The sequence below is a fragment of the Scyliorhinus canicula genome, chromosome 2, assembly GCF_902713615.1.
Source record: "Scyliorhinus canicula chromosome 2, sScyCan1.1, whole genome shotgun sequence".
Taxonomy (NCBI): Eukaryota; Metazoa; Chordata; class Chondrichthyes; order Carcharhiniformes; family Scyliorhinidae; genus Scyliorhinus; species Scyliorhinus canicula.
Window position 1 is genome coordinate 218323362 of NC_052147.1, and position 20686 is coordinate 218344047.

A 20686-nucleotide genomic window follows, 5' to 3' on the forward strand; every position below is an offset into this window, starting at 1 on the left:
AGAAACTATATTCATGACGATGTAATTACCCCTCATTGTATTACCAATGCTATTGACCACATGAATTCTGAGATACCTCAGGGCTCTGTTCCTTCTTCATCTCGTTGACCTTCTCCAGATCACATTCAACCCTCCTTACTACTTATGCTGGTGATTCAGTTCTACATTCATCAACTTTCTTCACGTTACATGCTGTCTATACACGTATTTCCTTCCTCTTGCTTAAACTGCTCAAGTCACTACACCAAAATCTTCTCCTTGGGCACGATTGGTCCCTGCCATCGTAAAAGGTGGCAGAGAATGCAACCCCCTGCCAACCACAGCAGCTCCAGGGCAATCTAACGTCCAGTGGAGGGGCAGATATCTGGCAAAATGAGTGCCTTGTTTCTTTTTTTTTTCTCGACTTTGCCTGTGGGAAATTGGCCTACTCTGGGAGCAAAGATCAGGAAAATCAGCCCTACTATATTGAGGTATGTGCAGGCTATGCACAGATTAGCTTCTTTAAATTGCCATGTGTGTGGCATGCACAAAAGAAAAAGAGGGCTACACACTGAAATAAATCTCCAGCACACTCACAAAAAAATTAGAGGGTACATGGGTTACAAGTGAGCATGTTGATACTTATCTCGAATCAGAGTTCGATTTGACAATTCAGTAAGGAGGAAGCTCCTAAACCACAACGTATTGGGCAGAATGCCCCAGTTACCTGTGGTCTGAATATGAAGAAATTTTACTCAGACAAAATTAATAGCTTTGCATTTTAACTGATTTTTAATGATGCTGTTGCCCTGTAGGTTGCTCACCACCTTACTTCGACTTATGGAGACAACGCTCTTCAGGTTGCTAAGTTGGCTCAAGTTACTGGAAAGAGATGGCCTATAGTTGGCAAGCGTTTGGTGGCTGAGTTTCCCTATATTGAAGCAGAGGTATGAAATAGCATTATTGTTCTGCTAATGTTATTGATTGATCAACGCAGCTGAAATAATCCTTTGCATCTTTCCAACAATTAAGAGATAGTCCGTATTTCAACTGTGTAGTATTCCAAATTGCTGAAAATCTCACATAGCTTTGGTGTTGAATTGGCGATGCTCTGAAAGTAGCGGGCCAGAATTTGGGGCATTAATCATAGACCCCAGAGTTACACCCGTTCTAAAATGCCCCGTAGAATCCAATGGAATTGGCTGCTGGCAGAAAATGGAAATCGAGATAAGTGACAGGGTGTTGCAGAAAGTTCACCATTTACACCAGAATTAAATCCCAGTCAGAGAACCAGTTTAGCTCAGTTGGCTGGATGGCTGGTTTGTGATGCAGTGAGGCCAACAGTGTGGGTTCAATTCCTGTACCGGCTGAGGTTATTCATGAAGGTCCCACCTTCTCAACCTGCTTCTTGCTGAGGTGTGGTGAACCTCGGGTTAAATCACCAACAGTCCGTTCTCACCCCTCAAAGGGGAATGCAGCCTTTGGTTATCTAGGACTATGGCAACTTTACTTTTACTTTAGAAATATGATACCATTTGGCAAACTAGAACATGGTTGAATTCACAGGTTTTGAAGTCCAGTTTTTATCTGATCTTCAGTTTCATCTGAGCAATTAGAAAAAGCTTTTCTCATCCGTGGAACTAAAAGAAATTCTAAAAACTGCCTTTTGAACCAGCAGGCAACCCAGTCATGAATGCTAATGCCCAAGCCCTTAATGCCTATGGTGAATCCAAAGAAAGCTTCTACTCTTCTCCCCCCCCCCCCCCCCCCCGGACTCCATACTCTCCAACATTCCGAAGGAAAATAAGATCATCTTCCTTCGGGACTTTAATGTTGGATAGGACTCCCAACTCTGGAAAGGAACCAACAAATAGAAAGGAGTTGGGAATTGCAACTCCAGCGGAGTTCTCTTGCTCCCCAAATGTGTGGAATACCAGTTTGGCATTACTAGCACTCTATTCCACCAAAAAGACTAGTTCACAACTTCCTGGAGACATCCACAATAAAAGCACTGACACATGATCGACCATGTGGTCACCCGATCCCGGGACCAAAAGGATGCCCTCATCAAAGCGGTGATCAGTGCAGATGACTGTTGGACAGGCTATTGGCTTATCAGCTCTTCTATATCCATCAAACTCCACCAGAAGCAGCAGAAGATGAAGAAACAGCTCATAAAAAAGATTAACATTGAGCCGCTTCAAGAGTCAAGCATGCTAGTGTACCTCCAACAATGTTTTCTCCAACATTTCTAATAGTCTGAGGGAAAACTGGAAAGAGTTAAAAACTGCCATCATCTCAAGCTGTGATGAAACCATCGGCTACAAGACCAGAAAACACCAAGGCTGGATCGACTGGAACATCCAAGACATCATCGACAAGAAGAGGAAAGCTCCCCACGTCTGTTAAAATGGCATAACCAACAATGTAAAGATGAGCTCGTCAATCAGCCATGGCAGAGGTACAAAGAAGAACTAGGAAAATCAACCACCAATGGTGGACTGAGAAAGCCAAGGATCTGCAACTCCTTGACAACAAGCCCGGCATGCGGGGCTTCTTCACTGCTACCAGGCAATATATAGACAACACTGTAGCCCTCAAACCAGTGTGGAGCAAAGGCGGATCCCTCTTGAGAGACAGAGAAAACATTGGCGTTTGATGGAGAAAACACTTCAAAGAACTCACAAACCAGGATAGATGAAGACGTGTTTCAGGAAATCACCCAACTCCCCATCAAAGATGATGTTGGACTCCCACCAAGTATGGATGAAGTCGAAACCGCCATTGAACACATGAAGGATGGAAAAGCCACAGGAGTGGACAGGATTCCAGTGGCGATTTTCAAACTTGGGGGAGAAGTGAGCACCCACCATCTTCATTAGCTGTTCCTGAAAATCTGGGACAAAGAAGAAATTCCTGCTGACCTCGGGGATGCCATCATTGCCACCATCTTCAAGAAAGGAAGAGAAATGCCAGGAGCAACATCGACCACTCTACATGGCATTCATCGATCTGACCAAGGCTTTTGACTCAGTCAATCGGGAAGCACTATGGAAGACACTGTCAAAGGCTGTCTGTCCAGAGAAATTCTTCAGCATCCTCCGACTCCTCCACGACAAGATGCTGGCGACTGTCCTCACTGATGGAAATATACAGAAACCTCTGAGGTCAAGACTGGAGTCAAGCAGGGATGTGTCATCACCACGACCTTTTTCTCTATCTTCATCGCCACCATTCTTCACCTTGTCTAGAACAAGTTTCCCAGTGAATGGACAGGGGTTTTCAACCTCAACCAGTTGAAATCCAAGAAGAAAATGACACTGATATTTCTTGTGGAGCTTCGGTATGCAGATAACATCACCATCTCCACTGTCTCAGAAGAGAATCTCCAAGCCATGCTTGACACCCTCACAGAAGCAGACCAACGAATCCATCTCAGCCTCAACCTGAAGAAGAGTCAAGTCGCTTACCAACCCATCTCTTCATCAAGATCAACGGAGCAACCCTACCCAAAGTGGAACATTTCCTCTACCTGGGAGCCACCTTTCATCTAAGGCTGACATCGATCCGGCGATCCAACATCATATCCAATCCACAAGCGCCTCCCTTGGACACCTAAGGATGAGAGTCTTCGATGACTGCAACATTCATGCTGACACCAAGGTCCTCGTGTAGAAGGCAGTCATCCTCCCCGTTCTTAAGAGGAAGGCTTAAGCAACATAATGGGCGACAAAGCAATGCCGAATAGAATCTCCTGCAACAGATGAACTCAATGCATTCTATGCTTGGTTCAAGAAGGAAACCAACAAACCATTATCAACGAACCGAGCAGCCTCGGACACACCCATGCATACCATCACAACCTCTGAAGCCAGATTGGCCTTCTTGAAAGTGAGCACTCGGAAAGCAACGGGTCCTGACAGAGTCCCTGGTTGTGCAGTAAGATCCTGCGTGGACCAACTGGCGGGTATGTTTGTGCACATCCTTAACCTCTCCCTACTCCATTCCGAACTTCCCACCTGCTTCAACAAGACCACGACTATATCAGTGCCAAAGAAGAACCAGGCAATGTGCCTCGACAACTACCGTCCAGTGGCATTGACATCTATCATTATGACGTTCTTCGAGAGGATGGTCATGAGACACATCAACTCCATACTCCCAGAATGCCTTGCTCCACTGCAATTCACATCCCGCCACAACCGGTCCACAGCCGACAGTATCTCCCTGGCCCTACATTCATCCCTGGAGCATCTCGATAACAAGGACTCCTACGACAGGCTTCATTCATTGACTACCGCTCTGCCTTCAACACCATAATCCCAGCCAAGCTATATCAGAACTCCAAAACCTAGGACTTGGCTCCTCCGTCTGCAACTGAATCCTCGACTTCCTGACTGATTGACCACAACCAGTAAGGATAAACAACAACAATTCCTCCGCGATAGTCCTCGCAAGGTTGGGTACTTAGTCCCCTACTATACTCCCTATACACACATGATTGTGTGGCAACATTTGGCTCCAACTTTCAAGTTTGCTGATGACCTGACCATAATGGGTAGGATCTCGAACAACGCTGAGTCAGTACAGTCGGGCAATAGAGAACCTAATGACATGATTTGACAAAACAATCTCTCCCTCAATGTCAGCAAAACTAAGGAACTGATCATTGACTTCTGATCTCCGGGTCAGCATTCTACAAGGAGGCCTTCAGGAGACGCGACAACGCAAAATTGCTGAGCAAAAACTTATAGCTAAGTTCCGCACGCATGAATGCGGACTCAACCGGGATCTGGGATTCATGTCGCATTACATTCGGCCCCCACCAACAAGCCTGGACTTGCAGAGGCCTACCGACTGAACTGGCTTGGGACAATTCACACCTCTTTAACCTGGAGTTACCTCTCTCTCTGCATCTTTGATGATTTGATTGCCTGCAGGTGCTCGCATTCCGGGGCATCTCTGACTGTGTCTATATAAACATTTCTGGAACAAGCCTTTCCATTCACCTGAAGAAGGAGCCGTGCTCCGAAAGCTCGTGTTTGAAACAAACCTGTTGGACTTTAACCTGGTGTTGTAAGACTTCTTACTGTGCTCACCCCAGTCCAACGCCGGCATCTCCACTTCAAGAAGCAAAGTATCGTACTCACCCCTGTCTGCATCAATGGTGCCGAGGTGGAGATGGTTGACAGCTTCAAAGTCCTAGATCTTTGCATTTACATCACAAAACAATCTGTTCTGGTCCTCCCATGTCGACACTATGACCATGAAAGCAAAACAGTTCCTATACTTCATCAGGAAACTAAGGAAAGTCGGCATGTCCACATTGACTCTTACCAATTTTTACAGATGCATCATAGCCTGGTATGGCAACTGTTCGGCCCAAGGTCGTAAGAAACTAGAGAGTCGTGTCCATTACATGAACCCGCCTCCCATCCATTGACTGTCTACACCCTCTGCTGCCTTGGGAAAGCGGGCAGCATAATCAAAGACCCCTCCCACCCAGATTATTCTCTCTTCCAACCTGTTCCATCAGCAGGTGATACAAAAGTCTGATAACACACACTAACAGATTCAAAGCAGCTTCATCCCTGCTGTTACCAGACTCCTGAATGACTATCTTATGGACTGAACTGATCTCTCCACTTTTTTTGTCTACAGAGTAGTACTATACTCGGTATGCTTCACCCGATGACTATATCTGTGCATTTACATTGTGTGTCTATCATATGTCCTATGTTTTTCATGTATGGAATGATCTGTCTGGACTGTTTGCAGAACAATACATTTCACTCTACCTTGGTACACGTGACAATAAACCCAAATCTAAATCCAATGCAAATCTTCCATAGACTCAGAAACTTGGACTATGTACAGCCGCCATCTCAAGGCCTTGGAAAGGTAGTATCAATGCTATCCGAGACAGATTTTTGGCATCAGCTGGGATGACAGGCATTCTAACATCAGCATCCTAGAAGGAGCTAAGAGCACCAGCATCGTGGCCATGGTTATCTGAAACCAACTCTATTGGCACAGCCATCCCGACTGCCAAAGTCCAACTCCAGGAAGGCTCCTCAACAAGAGATGGACAAAGGAAGTGTTTCACAGACACCCTGAAGGCTTACCTCAAGAAATGCAACATGGATGTCAACGCCTGTGAGATCCTTGCTTAGAAGAGAACCACTTGGAAGAATCTCCTGATTGAAGGGACACAATTCTTCAATAACACCTGACGGCAAGAAGCGTCCCAGAAAAGGAGACTGAGAAAGCAATACCAAAGGAATACCAACGACCGAGAGTCCAAGAACCAATTCCACCTCCTGGATACACCTCCCAAGTGTGTGGTTGAAGATCTGGCTCTAGGATCAGTTTCACCAGCCACTCAACGATCCACAGATCCCTTTACTAGTAACATAGCGTTTCTTAAGTGGACAATCATACTCGTTAGCGAGTGATCGCCGGAGATTAAGAATCGGCAGTTTTGGGTCGTTGTCAAGAGACATGGCATCATGAAGTGAGATTTTAGCCATACTATTTGTGGTGGTCTTCGATCTTAAGGCACGCTTTGTAGAAAGGGTGTACCCAATAGTGTCAGATTCTGCAGACCCAAGGTGATGTCATCCCAAAAACTCTCACTGCAGAATTTTGTAGTCCTCCACCAGCAAGTTTGCAGTTGGAGGGGTCTGTAAAATTCTGCAGGTATCTTTTCCGCCACCTACCTGCCCCCAACCTGACAGTGATTTTACGAAGGAACCAGGTGAGGCCTGGTGTAGCCTGCTTGCCTTTCCCCAATTGAGGTCCTTATGTGCCAATTCACGACCACTTCCCAACCAGCTGCAATTTGGAGGCCGATGGGAAGGGCTCAGGGACTGTGGGATGACTGACAGGCTAGCTTGCTTGAGGCCTCGACAGACCTCCTTCCTGGACCTGCTTTCCTGATCGGGCCCCTGCCCAAAAAGATCTGTGCACGCCACCCCGACCCAACCCTGGCTATCACAGCACGGCTCTCCACCTCTTGGAGTCTCTTTTCCTGCCACCACCAAGAGACTCCCGGACTTTTATTCACGCAAAGCTCTTTATCTTTGGAATTCTCCACCCCAGAAGGCTATGGATGCCCCATCTTGAATATATTTGAGCCTGAGGTAGAATTTTGGTCTCTCAGGGAATCAAGGGATATGAGGAGCAAATGGGAAAGTGGAGTTGAAGCTCAAGATCAGCCATGATCCTATTGATTGGTGGAGCAGGTTCGATGGGTTGTGTGGTCTTCACCCTTCCCAATTTCTTATGTTCTTAAAGAGCAGCTAGTGTACCTTGGTTGTTCAGGCGCAATCGCTAAACACTCTCCTGCACTGGAGGTTCAAGGCAGTGACAGTCTCAGCCATCTCCATCAACAAAATGTTTATTTTAATCCACATTGTTTTCTTCCTTAAGCCCCGTTCCCTTCATAATTTCTTACTGCATCAAGTCTCCAACAAATGTCCTTCACCCTCAACCCCCCCCCCCCCCCCCCCAACCCCTCATTCCTCCTATGTACACAATGCACTGTAGCACCTCCCCAAGCAGATTTTGAAATCTTCAGCTGATTGACAGACAAAGCTGAGGGAAAAAAAACATTTTGCTTTTCATGTCTCAGAAATGTAAAACAAAAACAATCTCTGCATTTATGTAGGTGAGATACGCTATTAAAGAATATGCATGCACAGCTATTGATGTCATCGCCCGCCGTACACGTCTCGCATTCGTGAATGTGCAGGCTGCGGAAGAGGCCCTTCCACGTATTGTGGAAATAATGGCCTCAGAATTGAACTGGACTGAGAAGCGGATACAGGTAAGCTTCTTTGTACTTTTAAAATAAATTCAATTTTAATAGTTGACTGTAACCAGATGAAACGTTGATAGTTTCAGATGACACTTTGCAGGATTCCTTTGCACTGTTTCTTCATTATTTACTGCAAGCTGAATGTAATGAATGCACCTGCACAGACAAAACATCTGCCCTTTTTAGTATTTGCTGCAAAGCAGACTCTTTTATTGAATGAATTATGTATTTGAAAATAAATGAGATAGCTTATATCAATACACTTTTAATAATAATTTTTATCTTAATCAAAATGTGTCTAATCCATCAAATCGGATGGCCTGAGTGGGATTTCAGATTGGAATGCAGAAATTAGGAATTTATTGACTCGTGTTTTTTTAATCGGAATGACCCTGTATGAAAATAAAGATTCTGTAATTTTGCAGGAAGGAGTTTTTTTTCATGGATTTGCGTTTTTACAAATTATCTTATAGCTGTAAGATTTATATTGTAAAATAAACCAAGGTGAATTAATGATCTTGTAGTTCTATTCTCTCACATAATATTGCTCGTCAAAAAGTCCTTGTTTAGTTCATTCAGTTTATTATCTATCTGCAGTTTTTAAAAAAGCAACTCTGCTTTTATCATGGTTAACTACTCATTAAACTGCACCATGATTTTAAACAGATGCTTGAATTACATAATGTAGATTGCTTTTATTAGAATTGTTAATTATGTAAAGTAGTAAATATAATTTTCAACTTTTTACCATAATTTAAGTCTTATTAGTTATTATTACAAATTGAATGCATTGCACTCTGATTCTTATTGCATATATTTAGGATGAATTAAAGGCTGTTCAGCAATTTCTGTACCACGAAATGGGCTACAAGGCTCGATTTGATCAACTAACAAACGCAGAAATAAACCTGTCCCCTCTAGACATGGATAGGTAAAATAATCATTTGTTTTTACTTTTTCCTATTTTTTCCCCACATCCCACTATTTACTTATTCCAGATTTTGTAAACCCTTTATTACTTCAACTTGGTATGCTTGATTTTCCAGGTACACAACAAGGTTTCATAAATTTGATGAGGATCAGAAGGGTTTTATCACAAGGATTGATCTTCAGCGAGTGTTGGAGGTAAAATCATCCTTTACTGCCACAGGTGTACTTGGTTCGTCTCACCATTTAAAAACAAAATTATTTACAGGAGACATATTTTGTCATGTGTTTCAGCAAAAATTCAACAGTTTTCTATTTAGTTAATTACTAAATAATGTGAAACTACAAGCTGTTATTACAGACCTCTCATAATAAATACTCAGCCACGGGGGAATTCTTACTACTGGTCGTGAAGCCCATGGAACAATGAGATATATTCTTTATATTTACTGCAATGAGTTTGTAATGAGTTTTAAAACTCATGATTTAAGCTATTTGATTTTTGTTTTTCTTCCATCCATTCTAGAGTGCTGGCTATCACGTGGATGAACAGACTCTCCATGAAATGTTACATGAAGTTGACATAAACAAGAATGGGCAGCTAGAACTAATTGAGTTCCTGCAGGTGGGTATCTATTTTTCCTGTAAGCTTTAAAGATAATGATGGTGTAATTTGGAAATAATTTAAATTGTTTAGATTATTCACTTCCTCCTTTGAATTAGGAGGACTGCTCAGTCTTTTGGCATTAATTTAATTGTATGTAAAATAAAATTGAGGTTCTTGAACTGCTTATTTAACTTTGTCCCCAAGAGCATTTGAGTTTATTTTTCCTCCGAAAGTAGAGTTTGTTTTTGTAGATCTTGTCCTGGATAGGTATTTCAAATATCTGCCAGGTCTTTCCTCTTTGATGACAATGATGAATGCAGAACATGAGATAAATTAATGCTAGGGATTTTGGTCAATGTCAGGTCTTTCTTCGCTGTGTCAAGTTAAACAAACAAGATCAAGGCAAAGGAAATGGTAATTGTCCTTCCTGAGATGAGCTGTAGATAAGGGCATTGTGGTAGCAGATTGCAGATTTTTTTACCTTCTTTGTCTGCCATGGCAATTGTTTAATAAATGTTTATTTTAATGTAATGACAGCGAGCACCTCAAATGTGTAAATAAACTGTTTTAATTTCTTTCCTCTGCCAAGACGTTATACAGATCGTAGAATGCAATAATTAAACCGTAGCTTCAATAAATAGAAATTGATGTGTACAGCCATGTGATGACATCCATGTGTTAAAATCAGAGAAATGTTAATGCTCAGTGTAAATATTAGGCATAAATTATTTCTCCGATTCTAATACTAATTTAATTTTAATGGTCCAAAAGTCATGGGTCCCATACCAGGAGTGCAGAGCTAGAATACTTGACTGTGTGCCTCTTTGTTGATGGTGAGATTTAATGGAAGATGTTTAGTTTCGCTGATGACACTGAATGACCCCAGCAAAATAAATGGTGTTGTGCCACAATTGTAGTTATTTTAACAGATCCCTGTTTTGCACAAAAAGTACTATAGCTGCACACAAACAGTAAAACTGAACAAATCATGGAAATCTATGAATTTTATGTGGTGAGATTCCAAACTGTGCCTAACAATGAAGAAAGATGGGTATTTCCAAATAGTGATATCCCCATTGTAGAACTTTATTGTATTTATCAACTGTGAATGTGTTTTCGGTGATTCAGAGCTTTTATTCCTGAGAGGGACAATAACTTGTTTAAATTGCTTATGTACAGCACCATTAAACAAACTATTACTGAATACAATGCTGGGTGGAAAAAAACCTGGCTTGGTGAGGTTTGAGGAAGAAATGGTCCCGATTAGTGTAAACCCATAGTTGGTAGAGTTTGACTCCTCTTTTGAAAGTGAAGACTCACTCAGTGGGACAGAAAGTGTGGGGGAACGAGAAAAACAAAAACCACTCATTTCAGCAAAGCCATTTAGGAGATATAAATGCATTCCCCCAGTAATCAAGAGTATAATGCTCTTATCCAAATCCCACTGTTTGTTTGAACCCAGAACTTTATACAACAGTGGCAAAATGACTGGGCGGCACGGTAGCCCAGTGGTTAGCACTGTTGCTTCACAGCTCCTGGGTCCCAGGTTCGATTTCCGGCTTGGGTCACTGACAGTGCGGAGTCTGCACGTTCTCCCCGTGGCTGCGTGGGTTTCCTCCGGGTGCTCCGGTATCCGGTAGGGTGCTCTTTCCAAGAGCCGGTGCAGACTCGAGGGGCCGAATGGTCTCCTTCTGCCCTGTAAATTCTCTGATTCTATGATATTCCCTTTCATCATCCGGGTGCTATTCTGGTGGAGTGAATCTCCAGCTCAATGCACTGAATTAGATTACTGGCTAGCTGGTGAAGTTGGAATTTCCTCCAGTATCAATAGTTTCCATGTTACAGAGCATGCTGCCCTGCTGAAAGTGAGCAGCTTATTCTGTTATGTGATGCTGCCGATTTTTACCTAGATCTTCCATGCCATTTTCAGTTTCAAAACTGCAAATACCCTTTCTGGCCTTTCTTGTAAGGAAAATGGAGTATAAAAGTAGGGAAGACTTGTTACAACTGGCGAGGGCATTGGTGAGACGCTAGCTGGAGTACTGTGCAAAGCTTTTGTCTCCTTACTTAAGAAGGGATATACTTTCATTGGAAGCAATTCCGAGAAGGCTCACTGGATTACTTGGATGACCGGGGTGTCTTATGAAGAAATGTTGAGCAGGTTGGGTTGATGCTCATTGGAGTTGAGAAAAATGAGAGGTGATTTTAATGAAACAGATAGCATTTTGAGGGGTCTTGACAGTGTAGATGCTAACAGGATGCTTCCCCTCTTCAAAATATACACACCTAGGGAGCATAGTTTAAAAATGAGGCGTCCCTCATTTAAGACCGAGACTGAGGAAGGATTTCTCCTCTGAAGGTTTCCTTCGTCTTTGGACACCGAGAGGAGTAGCGGCTAGACTGTTGGATGTATATTAATGGCTGAGTTAGATTTTAGATCTATTGGGCAGTTGAGGATTATGGGGAGCTGACAGGAAAGTGGAGTAAAGACCAAAATCAGTTAAGCTGTGATTTTATTGAATAGTGGAGGTAGTTTGATGGGCCAAAAAGTATACTCTCACTACTACTTCTTATGAACCAATTGGGCTGGGCTAATAATACCACTTGAAACTTGTATCTTGCTGAAAAGATGTGTGTACAATAGAATCACAGCACATGAATTATTTATTGATGAGTTTTCAAAAAAAATGATTAAGGCAAATTTCTATCTAAGGTTTGCTTCAATTGCTTTTCTTTCTAGTTGATGAGTGCAATCCGAAAAGGTTCAGTATCTGGAAGCAGATTGGCTATTTTGATGAAATCGGCAGAAGAGAATCTGAGTAAATCAGGTCCTATACCAGTTCACCGCAGTGGAGGAGGCTTGTGAGTCTTGCTCAACAAATCCAATAATAGCCAAAAGAGAAAGCAAGATTTCTAGTTACTGCTGCCATTACTGGCACAAAACTTGATGCTGCAGGACTCTTCTTTTGCACTGTTTGAGCTTTACTCCTCTTGAACTTTCCAGATGCATGAAACTCTGTAACCTCCTTCTTAAAGTCTGGTCAGTGAGCTTCACAGCAATTTGATTGTTGCATTATATTAGTAAATTATTCAAATATAACATATCTTTATATCTGGTGTAAATTTTGATAACTAAAATAATTGTAAAATCTTTTGAATTTCAACAAATAAGATTAATGGGAAATAGAATAATGGATCATAGTAAAACGTTTTTCCTCCATCCTGCTTAGGAAGTGAGAGAGTAATTTTATCTGTCTGTGCCAAAGTGGTAGATGTAAAATAACTCCAAAATGTATGAATGATTTTCATGTTTTATGGGCAGTGCTCGTGGATATGCTCTTTCCATTATTCTCCCTGGAAGTTGTACTTTTCGTGTGATACGATCTATTTTCATTTTTCATTCAACTGCTCATTACACAAATCTGATAACCAAATGGCTTCAAATACTTCATTTTGTAATCAAAGGTTTGGCAAGTGACTTATTCTCGAATCCCATAATGGGGCTTATCAAAGAAGAATGCACTGATGTTATTCATGTACCCCACGTAGAAAACTGAAAATATTTACACCTCCCTTTAATAAAACATTGATCAGGTTTAATACGAATATAGTGAGTAATTGCCCTTTCCATCATGTTTAATAATAGGTTTGCTGGAGTCACTGATTTTTCTGGCTTTATGGGCCAGATTTTCATCGTTGGTTTAGGAATGGTGAGTCAGGCATTTCCTGACTTTGCGTTCCCGAGGTCGGAGTGAACATGGATCCACATTTTATTTTCACCTCGCAAAATCAGGGGGTGACTGAAGTCAGAGCCAATGAGTCCCATTGCAGGCCCAGAGTGGGAACAGAGCAGGTGGATGCTGAGGTCGGCATGTTACAAGACCCACTTCCGTTCACTGGGACATTGACCCAATTCTGTGGATGACAGCTAGGCCTCCTAGCCCTCACCCCTCACCACCCTCTATACTACCTCATATCTCCCTTTCCTGTCTATACTTCCCATCCTCTTCCATGAGCTCTCATACTTCACATGCGCCCTCCATTTCCACTGTTCGCGGAACTCATGAGCTCTACAATAACACTGGGAAGCCTTTTTGAAATGCTCATGAGAAACTAATAATTATCATTGAACTCCACTTAAAAATAATTTCACCTCTTCGAATCTCACAAAACTGTCAGTCAAGCACTGACATTGAAACTCCGGCCAAAAAATACGCTCTGCTTTTAAACACTCATAAATGTGTCAAAATAACCAAGCAAATATTCAGAAACTTTTTCAAACACTTCAATTAGCTGTTTATAAAACTATCAATCAAACAAAGATTTCAGTGCTCAACACTGTCATGTAAACAATACCAGCTGAGCAAAATCTATTAATAAGGTTTGGAACTCAGCTATATTTACATTGGATAATCAAATAAACAAACCCTCCAGAGCTAAGTCCAATTGAGTCTTTGATGTTGCCTGATAAAATAGCCATTTTTTTCAAAAGCCTCAACAGGTAAAATTTTAATAAAATAAATCTCTAATTTTTAGCTAGTCCAAAGACGACTCAACAGATTTATAGACTTTAAATCAATGTAAAAGATAAAAGGTGGTACGCAGACGACACATTAAAATCAGATTTTCAATATTGTTGATTGCAGAAGAACACTTTATCCACTTGATAAACTACTCTAATATATGTGAACACTTAGACAATGCTGGTTAATTTAATGGATTCTTACCGGTTAGAAACAGTGCCATATTATTAATTACTGTATAATAATCATATTCAAATGATCATATGTCAATATATTATGATACTTGAAGTTCGTAAGAGCTTTTAAACTTAACCTGTCAAAAGGTTCTCAACTCCAGGCTTCTCCCAAAATTCACATACTGACAGATCTGACATATTTCACACACACCCTGAATCTACCCACCTCATTAATTGTATAAATCTTTGGGAAATTCACAATTGAGCACGCATCTAAAAGACTCAACCCGACATCACTTTGGATGTGTGGTGGATATCCACCAACCATGATTCTGGCATTGATCAAAATGGGGGCCAGTGGGAATTGAGTACGAAATTTGAATTTAAGGGGCAGGATTCTCCGTTCAGTGACGCCGGAATCGCAAAACACGATTGGGTAGAGAATCGCGAGTTGGCCAAAAATCAAGGCCACTCAACGGGCTGACGCTTTGGGACCTAGATAGTGGCGTAAATGCATTCCACGCCGCATGCCAGCATAGGCATGCAAATTGCGCAGTAAAGGCCGTTGACACATCATTATCGGACCCGACCCGGCATTCTCCGGGCCTCCCGCGATGCTTCACCTCCACAAGGTGGAATTACCGACGGTGTGGTTCACTTGTGGTATTTAAAATCAGGGGCGGGATTCTCCAATAATGGAGCTATGTCCACATGCCTGCGAAAAAACACGTGCAAATCACTCTGGACTTACCTGGAGAGAGTCCAGAGTGATTCTCCTACCTGGAGAGGGCTAGCAAGGCCACGGAGTGCTTCTTGCAGCTCCGGCTGCCAATACGGGACCCTGCACTTCCGGTCGGGGTCCGCGCATGCGCACGGCAGCAGCCTATGTTAGCCACCCTGCCTGCGCAACATGGCTGACCAACACCATGGACCGGTACCAAGAAGATAGGCCCCCCCCAGATCACTGCAACCGTAATTCGGTGGCCCCCGATCGATAGCCTGGCTGTGCTGGAGCCCCCCCCCCCCCCCGGTGAACTATGCCAGCGGGAACTCGGCGAGCTGCACTTGAAGAATCGCCGTTGGGGCCTCTTTCAATGGCCCACAACCAACACCGCGTCAACCCCGCCTGATTGGCGGCGACTCTCCGGGGACCGTAGAATCACAGGAACGGTGTTCCTGGGTCCGATCCGATCTCGGATTTGCAGCCCATGCTCCGACTCAGCGCCGAGTGCAATTTCAGCTTGGAGAACCCTGCCCCATGAACCAGGCGCGGTGGTTGTTGAGGGGGAGAGAAGGGGTACGAAATGTGTCCAACATCGCTATAGTGTGTTGACAATTGTGCCGTTGGCTGGGGGAAATCTGCCAAGGCCGGGGAGTAGCGAGGCGTTGGCCAGGAGGTGATCATGGGGTTGGAGTGGCCTGGCACGGAATGCCTGTTGACTGCCCGCTGCAAACCTCGCGCCACGAGTCGTATGGGTGCTTTCCCAGGCCACCCTTCTAGATAACCTCTGGCCCCAGCTGTCCCATCAATGGGTTGGGCGCCCTCCATCCTCTTGGCTGGGATGAGGGTATGTGGGGAATGGCATGCTTGTATGAAGCTCCTGCTGTCAGGCTTTCCAATACCCAACATGTCTTTTCACATGCTGGCATGCTTTGAAATTGCAGTAGTTCCACGTGGCAGATTGATAGCCCATTTAAGTGTTCTGAATTGCTCCTGGACCAGCGCCACTTTCGAGGCCGTAGAACACTATCGATTCAGTCCCGGTGTCATGGAAATTATAATAAAGACAAATTCTTCGATGTTCGATTTAAGGAAATTTATTTGACACAAATATTTGCAGAGAGGGGAGTGGTCTGGTTGCATAGCCATTCCACAGCACTCTGAGTTATACACTTGAAAACCATTATATTGATAGTATGAAATTTGAAGAGATAAACCTTGGGAACATATGCAAGAGGAAATATAAATGTTTTGCCCTTGGTTTAAAAACAATTCCAGTGCGCGTTTTGTTGTCATTTGGAAGAACAACTTATTATCATAATAAGGCCAAGTCCAAAATACTAATCAGTATTTTGTTTACATTTACTGACCTACTTATTTTTGTTCGAAAAGCAGTGTTAAACTATATTCAAGCATTTCCAGCATGCTTTAGCAAGTGCCTTTCTTATAAAATATAGCCATGCAGCTAGATAAAATGAATACCCTTGAGCGGGCAATTAATCCACTCACTAAAGTCCCTTCTACACCCGGTGTTAGCACTCAGTCTCTCAAACTGAGGATTCCACCCAAGTTTTACCTCAGTTTTTGTATGCCTGATGTGGATTTGTCTAGTGTCAGGTCAGCAAAGCCCAGAGTCTGTAAAAACTCTTTTGGTGCCACACCAAGTTATTAAGAGAGAAATCTGGGTGGCATGGTGGCACAGTGGTTAGCACTGCTGCCTCACGCGCCAAGGACCTGGGTTTGATCCCAGGTCACTGTCCATGTGGCGTTCGCACATTCTCTCCGTGTCTGCGTGGGTCTCACTCCCACAACCTAAAGATGTGCAGGGAAAGTGAATTGGCCACGCTACATTGCCCCTTAATTTGAAAAAAAAACATTGGATGCTCTAAATTTATTTTAAAAAGGAGAAATCTGTCCATTCGCCCAGCAGTAATTGAAGGCAAAGAAGACTGATTTTGGGGCACAAAATTATATGCCTTAAGAGAACCAGAATATTGGGTTGAAAAAAAATATAGGTGTTAGACCCCCTGGACTGTTCTAGTGAGGCACCTAATGGCTATTTCATGGACAGGCATTATGCAAATCTATTCACATTTTTGTATCAAAATATAACCTAACCAGTGGAGCTTAAAGGGACTGCTGGAGACCAGCAACAAAACGTTAAGCCGATCTTTTAAAACATACATCTATGTACCTTCTGGTCCTCTTCCAAAGACTTTCAGAGATCCAAAGTTGTTGCTCGGTGACCTGTTCAGTGTCCAGAGGCTCGCCAGATATTCACAGCTTGGTATATACATAGAAACATACACAGAAAACAGAAGCAGGAGGAGGCCATTCGGCCCTTCGAGCCTGTTCCTTCATTCATTATGATCATGGCTGATCATCAGTGTTCAATCCCACCCCCCTTAATCCCTTTAGCACCAAGAGCTATATCCAATTCCTTCTTGAAATTGCACAATGTTTTGACCTCAATAATTAGATGAGATCCAAGGTTCAAGATCTTTCGTCCAACTTGATTAGGCATATTTCCAATATGCCATGGATTTTACTAGTTTCTAGCTAATCAATTTCTCACTTCAGGTTCCACTGCCAGGCTGGCAGTGCCAAGGTGCCCCAGTGGCATTTTGTTCATGCGGGCACATTTAGAAATCTCTTCCTGCACTTGACAAGCGGAGCCCGAAAGAATAACACAGACCCGTTCAATAGCGGAGTCGTTCCCGACGCCAAAAGAACCAGAATGATACCACTAATCCCGCCTAAAACGGTGTCTGTTTTCTTTTTGTTAGATCGCGCCCTTAATTTTTAAAAGATTTTCTACTGAAGCTGTTAGTGTCATTCTTCTAGTAGATCTTTTACTTTATTAAACAGGCTCTTCATAAAGTTATCTATGTGCTACTTGATCCAACAGCGATGAACTATGTCCTGAAAGCTGGCAAAACACTCCCTAACACATCACAGCACATTGGCAAGTGCAATCAAGAGATGATAAGGAAATTCAATTCAATGGTCATTAGCATCAGAATTGAGGCAGTATTTTTTTTACTGGCCTAAGTTTCAGGCCCGGGGAATTTCATCTCCAATACTCCTTTAAATGCTGGCAGCACAGGAGGATTAGTTCAATCTCTTGCCCTGACCAAACTTGCAGGTTTCGGGCAGCGAGGTGGTTTCAGGAATGTCTTGTGGAAAGGTAGGGAGCAACGGTGGAGATTACAACTTTCCATCTGGTGCCGTCCACTTTCTGTGAAAGCTGCTTCCCCACACAACCCCGCTCAAAACGCCATCAGGGTCTTGCTGACATTATTGGGCCCTGATCACCATTCATGCGTGAGGCTTTTGCCTGAATACATCAGAGCGTTCATTCATCATTAGAATCAGTAATATTAAAATCAAGGATTAGTGGGAACAGAGCAGAAAATGGAACAACTACAGTTTTAACTACTCTCCTGCTCCATTTCACAGAACGGGAAAAGTTAAAATCATACCTTCCCTGACCCCGCAGTCTTGCACTTTACTTATATTACTTATATCCCTGTTCAATGGTTAAATTCACGCAGCACAATCAACAAAATGACACAGACTGGGACATGGAGGCCAAAGCACCCCTACCCCCCCCCCCCCCCCCCCCCCCCCCCCCACCACCACCACCACCACACCCCCAGCCCACCGGCCACCGCCAGCGAATTATGGCATTATGATGGAGTGGACAGATGCTCAATGCCAATTTACCTCATTTGATTTTATGGAGAATATCACCATACTGAAGAAAGTCTTCTGCTGTCTGATCATGCATTTGAACATTATATTCTCCATATGAAATGTGTAACACACCTCTGACTTGCATATGTACCTAGGCCATACCAGGTACCTAGATACCTTTTGGCCAGTGATTGAATCCTTTTCTTCATTGGTCGCTGTGGCTTATTATTGCTTTGACCATGAGGAAATAAAAAAACTTGTTTGTGATAATGAGTTTAGCTTGAATGGATGGGTAGAAAACATCTGCAGGACTTTGAAGAGAGGTTGGATAGGCTTGGGCTGTTTTCATTGGACCAGAGAAGACTGAAGGGCGACCTGATCAATGTGTACAAGATTATGAGGGGTATGGACCAGCTGTTCCACTTAGTTGACGGGTCAGTTACGAGGGGACACAAGTTCAAGGTCAGAAGCAGGAGGTTTAGGGGGCATTTGAGGATGTTTCTTTTTTTTACCCAGAGGGTGGTGACGTTCTGGAATGCACTGCCTGGGAGGGTGGTAGGCGCAAGTTGCCTTACATCCTTTAAAAAGTACCTGGATAAGCATTTGGCACATCATAACATTCAAGGCTATGGGCCAATTGCTGGCAAATGGGATTAGGTAGGCAGGTCAGGTGTCATGCGTCGGTGCAGACTCGATGGGCCGAAGGGCCTCTTCTGCGCTTTATTATTCTGTGATTCTGATTCTGACTGTATCACCAAGTATAAGTATTTTGAGAAACACAATTGATTTTGAATTTACAGAGAAGCATTTTACAGAGGATTGTTTATATATGACCACGATGGACGTTATCTGAGTTCTGTGTGCATTTGCTCCCGTGGTAGGTATTATGCAGTAATATCTAGTAATAACTGAGACCTAAAGCAATACAGCCTGTTTCATATAACGATTACAAGAATTATTTGAGGCAGAGAAGATGCTAGATCCATGTTCTACAAGATGGAGTATTGAGAAGCCCTTTATTTATTTTCCTGTGCTTATTTTCCCTTTTGACACGCACATTTTATGCGGTCATAGCAGATGCTAATAAAAACCTGTTCAAGTGTCCTTTCTCAGCACAACCTGGAAATCGAACCTGGGCCCATGTCTCTCCAACTGATCGTGTTTTCCCACCACCACATCTCCCACTCACTACCAAGGTTTTCCGATCACTTCTAATTAAATATGATGCTTTGAAATAAAAATTAAATCAGATGAAGTTTCTCATGCCTTTTCCTTGACTGAATTATTTATCATGTTATTTATATATCAGTATGCAAATTTCTGGTTTCCAAAGTCGCCTTTATGCCTGTTTTTAGTTTTATCTTAATTAGTGATCATTTTACTTTTAATTGCCTTTGGATTTTTCGATATGTAGAGTTCCATTTTGTTCAAATGTGTGTTACAGTTGATCATAATTGTTAGTATTTGAAAGTAGGGATGCATCTTACCTCATTTCTACACAATGATACAGTTAAAAATGGTGCTGGCAAATGAAATTTAAGGCAACAAAATGCATTTACAATTTAGTGCTTGTTTTTATTGTAGCACAAATTAAACACACAATATTGTGGAACTTAAGGAAAATTTGTTTTGTACTCTGAGATGTCAGCTATTGGCACACCTATCATAACATGAAAGAGCATTTGGATATTTACCGGCTGCATTTATTGCACACTGAAATGTTTTGATTGTTTTTAGATTTCTCCCATAGACCAAACCCTAGAGCTCTATTTCATTTCTATAAGAATCTCCATGCACTGATACTAGTGGGAAACAATTTTGTAGACTTCCATTACATTTACATATATAATTTAAAAAAATTATTCATGTACAGTATTTAAACCACCAAAATTCTCCGCCCGACGAGATTTTCTTTCCCGGCTGGCAGCGCGCCCCCGCTCACTGGTTTCCCGGGGGGCATACGGTGGCTTCAATGGAAAATCCCATTGACAAGCCATGGGAAGAGAGAATCCCACTGCCAGCAGATAGCACGCCACCGAGAAACACATGGCTGGGGGATGGGAGAATCCTGCCTCGTTTATTTAATGTTATTCAAAGCGAAAATGCAGGTAATAATTAGTTGTCACTGTAGAAATGTGGACCACCCAACATTAAATAAGTTCAGAAATAAGTTTTGCAAATATTCGGGGGTGTTATTGTTTAGCGTTGAGCTGCACCCGATGTTAGTACACCTCTCAG

At 42.7% G+C, this 20686-nt stretch overlaps 1 protein-coding gene across 4 annotated transcripts in view; it reads left to right on the top strand.

The window, feature by feature from the left end:
• gpd2 (glycerol-3-phosphate dehydrogenase 2 (mitochondrial)) overlaps positions 1-12938 on the top strand; it is a 225711-nt gene extending 212773 nt beyond the window's left edge. For all 4 annotated transcript variants that reach the window (XM_038789571.1, XM_038789572.1, XM_038789573.1 and 1 more), the window contains 6 exons: positions 795-926; positions 7649-7807; positions 8620-8729; positions 8845-8923; positions 9252-9350; positions 12073-12938. In XM_038789571.1, coding sequence (XP_038645499.1) covers positions 795-926; positions 7649-7807; positions 8620-8729; positions 8845-8923; positions 9252-9350; positions 12073-12198 — 705 coding nt within the window. In that variant the 3' untranslated portion in view covers positions 12199-12938. The remainder of the gene's footprint in view (positions 1-794; positions 927-7648; positions 7808-8619; positions 8730-8844; positions 8924-9251; positions 9351-12072) is intronic.
• The last annotated feature ends 7748 nt before the right edge of the window (positions 12939-20686 follow it).